Here is a 12,777-nt window from a genome sequence, read left to right as displayed (position 1 = left end):
TGTGTGCTGGGTGAGTGGGGTAAATGGACTGTACTTATATAGCGCATTTCTATAATAATAATAATAATAATAATATATTTTATTTGTATAGCACTTTTCTAAATACTCAAAGACACTTCTGATCTATCTGATCAAGATACTCAAAGCGCTTTACAGCACAATCTGTGTCCTCATTTACCCATTCATACAGCATTCTACTATATCTCTACAAAGCTAATTGAACAAATCATTCTAACGAGACTAATCAGTGCTTTTTCACATTCATACACCAGTGGGACACACATTGGAGGCAATGAGGGGTTCAGTGTCTTGCCCAGGGACACGTTGGCATGTGACAGCTTTTTCATTCAACCTTTATTTAAACAGATAAATCACATTGAGCCTCAAAGACACATTTACAAGTGAGACCTGTTTGGACAGACAAAAACAGTGGTTAACTGGACGCATGTAGGAGTTGGAGGCGAAAAAAATTCTATCAGACTTTTTTTTTCCTGCCTGTGAAAAAAACCCTCTAATATTAAAAACACCTCGCACAAACAAGCACAAATTGATGTAGACATTCTGCAGAGGCGGGGAGGCAAGAGCGGTCAGCATGTTCATAGATGCTCTAAAGGGCAATGTAAGAGTTCTGATAAGGATGGAAAAATCTGTCAATGTCCTCCGATGAGATCCATAAACATTCTCGAGGTATGTCGAGGAATGGCCAAGAATAACGTCTATGAGAATCCAAGAGTCCTGAAAGGATGACACTATTTTATTCAGCTGGTTCCATCTGGTTATCAGTTGGAAATTCCTCAGGGAGGGAGTGGTGAACGTCAGATCACATGTTCTCCAGGCGAATTCAGATAAGATGACCTTCAAGGCCACCCAGGGGAGCCAAATTCAGATAAACACACAGTTGTTTTGGGGACAGGCAGAACTTAGTGACATCTACCTTGAGTCTGTGTTGGTCGACTCGGTTCCGAAATGTCCAAATTACATGGCCACACCGATGGAACGTGACTGAGTAAAATCCCCAAGATCTGATCCATTCAAACCAAAGCATTTGAGTCCGGGTACTCGAGGCACGAACCAAGCCATCATAAAGGCGAGCAGCATGAATGGTCCAAATTTGCTGCCGACGACTTCTTTGATTGTAGATAAAACCAGCAGTCGAATCCAAAAAGCAGGAACCAGTTATCGAAAATCCAATTAAATATGCGTCCTTAAAATCCACAAATGGCAGCAGAGATAGACACATCATCAAGTCTTCAAGTCGATGAGATATCCAGCTGCATGAGTGCCAACAGGGCAAATCGGCTTGCCTAAAGCCTGTCTTCTCTTCGAAGAAATGTTGTAAATTGAGTTGAGGGACCAACTGATCAAAACAAGTCCATAATTATGGTTCGGAAGAAATGCAAGAGAGGCTCACAAGCAGTTTCACCGACAGAGAGACAGAGCAGCCAAGCAAGGCGGAGAGGGAGGGGAGAAGCAGCCGAACTCGACAAGAGCAAGTGGTGAAGCTGGTGGTGGATTTGAACCCCCAACTCTTGCATTGGAGGACGACTGCTCTAACTACTCAGCCACAGCCGCCCATTTAGAGGTGTGTGATGGTGGGGAGGCTGACTCCAACAGACTTCTGAGCAGCCTTCACCACTCTCTGCAAAGCTTTTCTTTCTGCTTTTCTTATATTTATATAAGAATTTATATTTTAAAGCATTTATAATTTTTACATGTATATTAATATTTAGCCCTTAGTGTAATAACAGACAACAAAAAAGTCGAGAATCCTTTTGAAGGCATCTTCTCAAATGTGTTAATCTTATGACAGCACTTCCTAGTTAACTGAACTCGTGCTCCAACTGTTGCTAGGATACGCGAAATTTGCGCAGTTGGTTTCCAGTCGGCTGGTGAGGGTGTTATTTTGAAAGGGTGTCACAGGAACTCCGGTGTTGTGTTTTCACGCGTTTCAGCTGAAGTTCGGAGCACGTTGTGCGAGTTGTGCGCTGCTGCTGCCAGCCAGAGGTGGTCTGCTCAGTTTTTTCAGCTACTGTTACAGACAGTTGTGTCGCATACTTCCCTTCTGCTTGTCGTTTGACGGTAAGTAACGGACTCACGTGAGCTCACGTGAAGTTAAAATGAAGTTTCCTGAAACGTGCTGTGTTAAGCTAGCTAACCTATCCTGCGTGTAGGCTACAGGTTATGATGGATTTTGTGTACAAAAAATGTTTTATCCGAACAGACGCCCGTTTAGTCCAATGATCTAAGCTGCTGTGGATAATTCAGAACAGGCGACACCACAGAGACTGAAAGTTTCATGGTTGCTTGACTCGGTCAAGTGGTTTTACTTTGACAGTTTCACCCGGATGTGTTTTATTAACTTGGCAGACTTGACAATAATGGAAGTTTTTAGTTCACATGATCGTGTCACCTCATTTTAGATGTTCACTGATGACTCTTAGACGTGATAGAAGACTCAAAAACACGTGATGATTACATTTGTTTAATAAAATGTACACACGTGCCTTTTGATACATGGCAAGGCATGTCTCCTTGAACAGAGGGCACAATGTGTAACTAAACACCACATTAGTTTTATATATCTGTCACAGCTGGTTTACCTGTTTAACAGCAGATAGTGTCATGAGAAATCACCCTCTAAAATGTAGGTTTCTGAAAACTTTTGCTTTTTGGTACTTTTGATCAAACAGAAACTTTTAAGGATTGTCATAGTAAAAGCTTCTTTTCTGTCTTTTTTTTTCTTTGTACAGGTGAGACGTCCAGCTTTAACTCTTAAGACTTAATGTACCTGATTGTATAATCAATGGCGACCTCGGACCCCATCTCTTGGCCCCACCTGAGTGTGTCTGCAGGTTTTCACTTTGAAACCAAATACATTCTGCTAAAGTACCTGGGACTGCTGCCTGTTAGATCACAGACGCCTCCAACAGATCAAGGTTAGAGGAGTGATTTGGTTATTACATTCACAGAGTACTCTAAAAGACTGTTGGGCTTGTGCACATGTGGCTGTAACCCAAAGTATTTTGAGTGTGTAGGCATGTAGCCACCTGTTTTCAGCTCAACTTGACTCTCACTTTGGCATGAAAGTGCATTCAGATGACTTTAATTTAGCCAAGTGCTTATAAACATGTGAATATATGAGACATTGGACAACTATAATCTTTTTAATATTCCAATATGGCTTCCAGACCAATCTCTCTCTCTCTTTCTCCAGTCTTTTATTGAAACCCTATGCACGACTTTTGGCTTTAAAGATTTATTTTATCCATCCTGTCCACTTTGTGCGTGGCATTCTAAAGACCAAGATCACTGAGTTTGTTGACCACATGTCTACACAACGTGGCTCATTTTTAGTTCATCCTGCAAAACATAACTCGTGCAAATTATTGTGCCTTTGTACAAGAATGTTAAAGTAGCTCTTTTACTGTGAGAGAAACATCGCTCTTGTTTTAAAAAAAACAACAACAAATAATTTATGCTCATCTTTCAGAAAAAGGTGTTTTGAGCAAATAAGCAGTGGGAGAGTTGTGTGACATTTTTGTACATGCGCATGTTTGAAATGAGTAAAGAGGGACAGATGATCATCTAATCCTTGCTTTCCGCTCGACCCGGTCCAATTTCTGACAGCCTGTCATGTGCAATCACTAGGATTACTTGCACATCAATAGACTGAATGAAAAAAAAGTTGTCTGCCTAGCTGTCTGGCTGCATGCTGACACAGCAAAACTCCTTGGAAAAACCAGCTCTGGTCCTCGGGGAGTTCTTCCACTATAGCTGAAGGGTCAGCGAACACAGAAAAAGAAAATGTGGAGTGTGGATAAAAAGTAGTATGTGACTAGGAGTCATGAAAATGTAAAAATCTTCAATATTCTGCCGCTAAATCACTAAGAAGAATATTTTTCGTTGACTGTAGCACAACCAGAAGTCATCAGCCCAGTAAAGTGGAAATAATGAATGCCTCTGATGTTCAGCAGTGTATTCATTTTACTTTTCACGTGAATGCTTTTGATCTTTCCAGAATGTTGGGTGTGATTTTAAAAATTTTTTTTTTTTATCCTGGATACGTGCTGGTCCATTTTTTGTGTAATTTTTTTTTCCATTCCCAGCAATGTAGACCTAGTTTAGTAAATAATTTGCTTCCTCACAGGCCGTGCAGCGGTGCCTTAAATCCACTCAATGACAAGGTTATTATCAGTTTCTTGTTTGTGCTAATAAATATAACGCAATAAAAGGTTTTCAGTCTGTGAACATACATGTTAATTGCACCAAACTTGAAAAGCAACTCTTCCCTGCAGAAAACCTGGCATTTCTTCATGCTTCCACAATTGTTTGGGAGTTTTTAGTGTTTTATAAAGGTGCAGGCACCACAGAGTTTCCTTTAAGCTGGAGTCTACTGATGTTTAATTTTACCCTTTAGATCCTTAATATTTCACGTGCACACAAGTCTAGTTTGATGTTTATTTATTAGACCATATAATGTTACTTTTATTTTATGTTATCAGTCTTTTTTTAAATTAATATTATTTTATGAAACTATGAAAAAAAGTCATTTGCGTACTTTAAAACAAGATAGCGTCACAGTATAATGTTAAAGTGAATAAAAGCCATAAGAAAAAGTAGAATAAAGACGATTAAATGAAGATAACGTCAAGAAAATTTTAATGTGAGGTCTGTATTTTTAGTGTCTGATTTTTGAAGTGGTTGTGTGTGTGTTTGTGTGTGTGTTAGGGGATTTTGTTTCATAGTTAATGCATTTATCTCCGAGGTGATGCCCAGACTGAGGAGGAGAGGACCAGAAGGATAGAAGAGGAGCTGAGGCAGCTGGAGGAGGAATGTTCTGCCTGTAAGTTGTCACAAGCGCACACCAACACCTCCTGTTCCTGTCGTCTCAGCTCAGGCCTCGAGTCATTTGCTTCAACTTACAGCAGGAAAGTCGAGTTTAAATTTTACAACAACTTTGCTTTATGTAGACATTTGCAGGTGGATTTAAAATATATATATATATATATATATATGACACATGACAACATGGTACTCTAGAAATGACTTTAGATATCAAAGCTTTTTTTCATTTTTCTTCAGCAGTTAATTTTTTTTTCTGTACACAAACATGTATACTGTGACCAATAGCTGTAGACTGATGGTATGGTGAATGTCTAATATTTTCTTTGACTTGCTACATTCTTAGCTCAGAGAGGGTGCCCCCAATATGAAACTCACTTTTGTGTTACTTTTGAATTCTGAACAATTCTATCAACACTTATATTTTCCCACACCCCAGTCGTCTCTTCGTACCAGATGAGCTTCACTGCATTCTGTCCTGTGGTTTGTTCTGGTTTCAGTGTTTCCCAGCAGAGGATCTGACATCAACCCGTTTCCAGTGTTCAGTCTAGCCAACGCAGAGCACTCAGTAGAAGACCGCCTTGCTACAATTGGAGACAAAGTGACCCAAGAGCTTGGTACACACCTTGCAGCAGCTGTCCAAACGCTCCTTTCAGGGTGAGTTTGTAGAGCCGTGCTTATGTTTGCAAAAGTGTTTCACATTATCAGGCTGTGCTGGAGCAGACAATATATAATAGACTTCACCGTTGTGGAGCTTAATTAGCATCTTTTAAAGGGTAACATTTATTACGGCTTTCCTGAATATCCTGAAAATTCTTCAACCGTAACAAATAGTCCACATGGAAATAGTTTTCTTAATATTTTCTCACTTTATTTGCAGAACATGCTAATTTAATAATCAATGTAATGACAAAGTCAATACTGATGTACTGCTGCAGTGAAATCTTGATTTATTTAATTATTTTGTAGTTATGCAGTCAGAAGAGAATAAAAGCTTTGCTGCATAGTAAATTTAAAAGTTGGGTAGGGAATTTTGATCATTTTACGATTCAAAGCAGCATAAACATGTGTTTCTAGCAATAATAAACGATTTAAAACCAAATTTACTTGATATTTAATCAGTCCAGGCCTTCCTTATCAACACATTGATTCATTACATTTTATGTTCATCATTCTAACATAAACAATGACCAAAAATAAAAAAAACAACAGAGTTGTACATTGAAGTCTAAATGTTGGCCTTTCCAGTGAATGCTAACCTTTAAGTGGGTATTCACAAATTGCTACTGTTTTAATTTTACTAGTTCATCATGGTAACATGCATGGAATGAATGAACTGCTATTTGAACAGTTCATGTTCAGTTTCCCTTTCAGTCGACTAAATGTATTTCAGACAAAACTGAAAATGTATATGTGGTCAAGAGTCATAAACAAATTTAAAGTGCTTTAAAAGAGGTGCTTTTAAAGAGATGTTTAGAGCTAAATCAAATCACAAAAGCTTGTAAAATAATTTATGATGTAATTTAATCTATTAAATAATTCAATCAAAATGGATTTTAATCTTTACCATAAATTCAAATAAAATTGACCTGTGTTTGATTTATAATGACCAGTTTTCATGATTCTCAGCTCAAAGTGTTCAAATGTTGCAACTTGTTTTCATATATTTTGCAAGGCAGCAGGCTTCTCTTGTGAATGTGTGTCAAGCTGATTATTGGTATAAATGTGTAAAACACCACTTTTTATGTGAACTTGAAACTCTTGGTCAGGACTATTCAACTAAACTGCTCAGGGGGCCACAGTTTAAGCCAACAGCAGCTCAGGGGCCAGACATCCAGCAATTAGTCATTTTGTAAACAAACCATGTATTACAATGATCTGTTACTTTTTAATTTTTATTTTTTTTGCATTGAATCATAAATGCAATAAACAGAACCCAAACCAAACCCAAAACCCAGACCCCCCACCCCCCAAAAAAATAAGTTGATGGGCCAGATTGAAGTGACTCGTGGACTGGAAGTAGCCCGTGGGCCACCAGTTGAATAGCCCTGCTCTAGGTTAACAGTAATTGTCTTTTATGTAACTGTCATCTGCAACAGCTTTTACTCAAGCCAGCTAACCCAAAACCCAGTTTATGTTGAGCTCGCTTCATTTATCAGAGTATCGTTTTAGACGTAATGGAAATTATTTTAAATACAGATTGCATATGGTGAATAAGTTAATACGATATTATAAATGTTTACAAAAGGACCAATGTCTGTGTGTTTCAGACCTCTGGACTACCAGAGATTTAGAAGCACAACACTAGAGCTCTCAGTACAAACACAGGAAGGCAAGGTGAGGTGGTCATGGTTTGTAATCATCTGCCCTCATTAAAAAAACTCAGGATGTGCAAAAGAAATTTAAACATTTCTATAAGTGTCTATCAGTTTGACATCATTGCCTTTTTTTATCTCACCCCTACCAGGTGTTGGTGCCTCTGGTGCTGCTGCAGGCTTTACAAAGTGAGGGACAACCATTGACAACACTTTTGCAACTGGGACTGCACTATCTGGAGGAGGATGAGGGTAATTACATCATCCAGCAAGGAGGATGGGTGAGTTTTTACAGTTTGACAGAGAAAATGCAACGCTCGTATTTTATTTATCATCCGGTAATACAAAATGAGGAAGGATTAGTTACTGCATGTTTCCTGGAAACCCACGAGTGGCTATAAAAAGCTCATCTAAAAGACAGCAGGGAGCTACTGCTCATGGCAGCAGATGAACAGATTTCGAGCAAAAGTGTAAAATAAACTAGATAAATTGCATTTCCTACAAAAATGCAGTGTGAATGCTTATTTCAGAATAACTTGCTGAAAAACAGCTGAAATTAGCTAAAAAAAAACCTACTGAAACGTAGCTGAAATGAAAGAACAAGCCTAAGTTAGCAGAAGTAAGCAGAAAGAACACATATTTGTTGATTTAGGTTTAAATAAGCAGAAATGAGCACAAAAATTAGAAAATTGGACAAAAAAGCTGAATTTAGCAAAAAAAAAAAAAAAAAAAAAAAAAAGCTGAAAAGTAGCTTAAAAGGCAGAAAGAAGCTTAAGCTACCGGAAGGAAGAGGAAAGAGATTAAATGAGCTAAAATGTGGAATTAGCTGAAAAAGCTAAAATTAGCATAAAACAACTAAATAGTAGCTGAAATAGCAGAAAAAAAACTAAGTAGCAGAAAAAAGCTGAAAGGAGCATAACAAGCTGTAATTAGCTGAAAGAATTTAATTAGGTTGAAAGTAGCAGAAATTATCATGAAAATCTTGAATTTATCTGAAAACAGCTGAAACTAGCTAAAAAATGCTTAGGGTAGCTGAAAAGGTAGAACAAGCAGTAGAAAGCAGAAAGAACATGTTTGCCCAATTAGGCTGAAAGAAGCAGAAATGAGCACAAAGAAGTGGAAATTATGTGATAAAAGGTGAAATGAGCAAAAAACAGCAGAAAATTAGCTAAAAAAGCTTAAATTATCAGAAAGAAGTGGGGAGAGCACAATTTTGCTGAATTAGGCTGAACATTTTGGTGAGTGCAAAAATTGGAATTTGCTGAAAAAGGTAAAATTAGCATAAAAACAGCTAAATTGTTGCTGAAATAGCAGAAAAAGCTGAAACTAGCAGGAAAAAAACTGAAAGGAGCGTAACAAGCTGAAATTAGCTGAAAGAAGTTGGAAGAAGCACAAACATGTTGTAGTTATCAGAAAGAATTTAAAAGGAGCACAAAACAGTTTAAAACAGCTGAAATTAGCTGAAAATAGCTGGAAAAAAAGTTTACATTTGCACAAGAAAGCTGAAAGAAGCTGAACCAGAACAAAATGTGAAAGGAACAGTAAAAGGTTCTAAAACAGATCTAAAGATATGAAGGATGTAAAATGAACTCAATTCATTTTCTATGAAACAAATGGCAGAAAAGGCTAAATATTTTAAAAAGCTAAAGTTGCACCAATACCAATACCCTTCTCGTAAATGAGCTGAGCGTTTTGATATATTTGTTGAAATGGCACAACAATTGTGGGACGAGAAAGATGCTGAAAAATGGATGTGAATGCTTCATGAGCGTTCACACGATCAGACTGTTCAGTCCAGAACTGCAAAGTGGAACTTTCAAGTGTCTGGGATCATGTTCTGAGTCAAATCTGAGTAGGAATTCCTAAAGTCAACAAAGTGAAATAGCTCCAAAGGCGATTGAAAACTTGTAGATTCTGTCAGACTTTTAATGTCCTGACTGAAAAACTGGTGGTGGCAAACACACGTGCACATTTCTAAAATGTACAGATGAGGGCACCAGAGAGTTACAACAGTCATGACATAATATGAAATTACAATTACTAAATTGATAATCTACATAAAATCAGATTGTTGTTTCAACACCTTGCCTTTCCTTTCCAGATGTTTTAGTGTATTTCTAACAGCAATAAGGACTACTTTAATGTTTTATTCAACAGGATAAAGAACTGTTTGTAAAACTGAAGTTCTGTATCAGAGTCAGAGATTCTTTATTGTCATTCGCACCTCATGTGGTACATGTGGTGGAGCAAAATTATGTACACAGGGTCCCAGTTACATCCAACAATAAAATGTAAAAGAAAAACAGTGATAACATCTAAGATATGAACTAAGAAAAACATCTACTAAATATACACTGAGCACTCATAACATAAAAACATTGAACATCAGCACAAACATGAACATGAGTCTGTGTGAGCGGATGTGCACGCATGAACACATCAACATTGAAACAGATCAGAAACAACGTGAAACAGATCAGCAGCAACATGAAACAGATCAGCAGCAACATTGAAACAGATCAGCAGCAACATGAAACAGATCAGCAGCAACATGAAACAGATCAGCAGCAACATGAAACAGATCAGCAGCAATGTGATGTGATTTTTCACATTGATTATTCTGGTTAGAGATTCATGAGTCTAAACAGCCTCAGGGTAGAAGCTGTTCCTCAGTCTAGTGCTTCTACACTTAATGCTCCTCAACCTCCTTCCTGAGGGGAGTGGGGCAAAAAGTGTGTGTGCTGGGTGAGTGAGGTCCTTCATGATGCAGGTGGACCTCTTCCTGCATCTAGAGGTGTAGATGTCTGTGATGGTGGGGAGGCTGACTCCAACATCTTCTGTGCAGCCTTCACCACTCTCTGCAAAGCTTTTCTTTCTGCAGCTGTGCAGCCTCCATGCCACACATTGATGCTCGAGCACAGGATGCTCTCCACTGCACACCTGTAGAAGGAGGTGAGGACTGAGCTTCCCAGACCAGCTCGCCTCAGCCGCCTGAGGAAGTAGAGTCTCTGATGAGCTTTCTTGATCAGGCTGGTGGTGTTATTGCTCCAGCTGAGGTTGTCATTCAGGTGTACACCCAATGTATCAATTTATCAATGTATTACTGTGGCTAATAGTTCTAAACTATTTAAAGTAGTAAAAAAAAAAAAACTAGAAAAGGCCTTTACTTCTGTAACTAAATAGTATTTAATAGTTTCTCAATAGTGCTGTAATTTTGTTATAATTATTATGTTTTAAAAAATCGACAGTGTCTTGTATACAATCAAGATTTTTCAGAAAATGAAACGGTTAACTTTCATATTGAAAGATGACATTAGTATTTAAATATTGTACAACATGACCTTTGCTTATTGACTGCTGGAGCTGAACAGACAAAAAATCGAGGAATATATAAAGTAGTGATGGGATGAGTATATTGTCCGTCTTGGCCATATTATTTATAAAGTTCCATGTATTGTATTGACGTATATGATGACAGTGATGCACAACACATGCAGTTGTAACCTTTAGAGTATTTTGGAACATTTTAATTTCACATTGATGTACTTAGTAGAGCGCTGCCTGTGGTTGCTTCCTCTAAGTGAGGTCATACTGATGAGTAGTCACATGACTTGACATGTTACCGGTAATCGTTGCTGTTGTCGCCATTACCTCGCAATATTCTGCCTGATCTTGTGCAACGTTGTGTGAGCACAGACAAAGCCACATTCATGCTCAGCGTTATGTCACAGAAGATGAACAGAAAAGGAGGGATGGAGGGATACAGAGAAAAGAGGAGGGAAGTAAAGTCCATGAGGAGGCTGTGATAGGCAGGAAGGAGAAACAATCAGGGGAGGGGTGAGAGATCAGAGCGTTAAAGGATGTGCACCGCAGCCAGTAAGAGCAAAGTTACACCATTCTTACTTTGACAGCTGCCTGCATGCACACTTTCCACAAACGGGCTTTCTACCTCCACGCCATCTCGACTTGCTTGTCTGCTTGACTTTTTTTGAGCTTTGTGCATTCACGTGCAAACCAGGGCTTTCAAGGCTTCACACTGAGGTAGGATGTTTTCCTTTGGAGCAGCACAAACGAGGAACTTATTAGTGTTGACGCGATAAATTCTTAGATGATGAACAGATTATTATCTGGCAACATGGCGACCTCTTACTACTGAGCTGCAGTGGCACAGAAATGCCCCTCATGAATGTCGTAGTTTTTCACAACAGCGTTCAAACTGAGAAATACAACATCCCCATACAAATTGCTTTATAAAGAAAAAAAGCTTTTAAAATGTATTTATTAAAGTTTTGGCATAAATTGGGGGTTGTTTTTCCATGATACTGTTACAAAATAGATCCTTGTTCCATCCGTGTTTTCAGGATGTTAATGTGACGAAGATACAAACGACAAGTCGAGTTGGACGACTCCCTTTTCGTGCAACTTTTTCAGCTGCAGCAAAGAGTAAGGATTATTATGACCCTAATGTAACGTACACTCCGTTTGGCAGGAACAAAGCCACTTGCCCTCCGACAGTTTGCAGCCTGGGGCGGACAGGAGTGCAAGATTAATGAAGGATGACAGGGCAAACGAGGAGAATTAAAACCTCCGTGGTGAACGAGGTCATTGGCCTGTCATTCTACAGAATCAGACAGCTGTCCTTTTGACAGTGAAAACTGCTGAACTGGGTGTTCACTGCAGCTTTTTTAAATCTTGCTGCTCTTGTGAGTTTGAAGCAACGCAAGTCCTGAATTCTGAAAGTCAGAATTCCTTCTCCCTTTATGGTAAAGAGATAAAAACAAACACTTCATTGCATAGCTCCAGACTTAATAGTACATAGATAGTCAAAGTATTATATCTTAAAAGGCAATAAAACATTTTCTGTACTCCTTTTGTTTCACGTTGCAAAGCTTATATGGCTGGAATGCTTCGCTGATGTATTTTAAGAAAAAGGTGGTGTGCAGGCTCCAGTCCAGGCCCTGGAAGGGCATGTCAGATCCTGTACTGTGAAACAGCACTCCCTGAGTTACATAAGCGTCCACTCACCAGCTCCTGGGTGATGCATCACTGTGCCCCTGAAACAGCACAGAGGAGGGGCTGTGCTAAATGCGAATTAAATTAATTACTTCTAATAAAACTTTTAAAAGAGCCTTCTCACCAGGGACCTGTCGGAGCTATATGTTGAAATAATGTCAGGGCTTTTGAAAGATGTGGGCAGTTGATATTTTGTTAAAACAGACGTAGCAGAGGATGTAACATGCTAATTTAACAAGAACTTTGGAAGTACTGGTGTGTTCTCCCATAAAGGATTTGTTGTGCTGTGGCAAAATGGTCCAACAAAGTCAGGATGGGATCTTGGTTAGTTTTAAGGTCTAAAGTCTTAAACAGCTCAGTTTGCTCAGTGAGAGTGAAAAGGCAACATAAAAACAGGCATGCGCTGGTCTTTCCAACTTTCTGGTGGTCTTAGGCCAGAAGTGGAGAACTAAAGGTGACATTCAACACATGGTTGGTGTTTCCCAGCTGCAGCTTTGTTGAAGTACGGCATAAAACGTTGGTTACGTACTGTAACCCCAGATTCTATGAATATAAGCGTAGCCCTTTAAGGCCTTCGCTTTAGTGGGTTTATCCCGTTATGCAGAGC

The 12,777-nt window shown here is 38.8% G+C and overlaps 1 protein-coding gene across 1 annotated transcript in view; it reads left to right on the top strand.

Moving 5' to 3' along the window:
* Positions 1-2,051: 2,051 nt before the first annotated feature.
* The window catches only part of bcl2l13 (BCL2 like 13), an 18,603-nt gene continuing 7,877 nt past the window's right edge, over positions 2,052-12,777 (top strand). Inside the window, exons 1-6 of the mRNA XM_037682781.1 lie at positions 2,052-2,079; positions 2,751-2,936; positions 4,766-4,843; positions 5,343-5,499; positions 7,113-7,179; positions 7,310-7,438. Of these exons, the coding sequence (XP_037538709.1) occupies positions 2,804-2,936; positions 4,766-4,843; positions 5,343-5,499; positions 7,113-7,179; positions 7,310-7,438 (564 nt within the window). The 5' untranslated portion in view covers positions 2,052-2,079; positions 2,751-2,803. The remainder of the gene's footprint in view (positions 2,080-2,750; positions 2,937-4,765; positions 4,844-5,342; positions 5,500-7,112; positions 7,180-7,309; positions 7,439-12,777) is intronic.

The sequence above is a fragment of the Nematolebias whitei genome, chromosome 10, assembly GCF_014905685.2.
Source record: "Nematolebias whitei isolate Nwh7 chromosome 10, NemWhi1, whole genome shotgun sequence".
Classification (NCBI taxonomy): Eukaryota; Metazoa; Chordata; class Actinopteri; order Cyprinodontiformes; family Rivulidae; genus Nematolebias; species Nematolebias whitei.
This window is presented reverse-complemented; position numbering and strand designations above follow the sequence as displayed.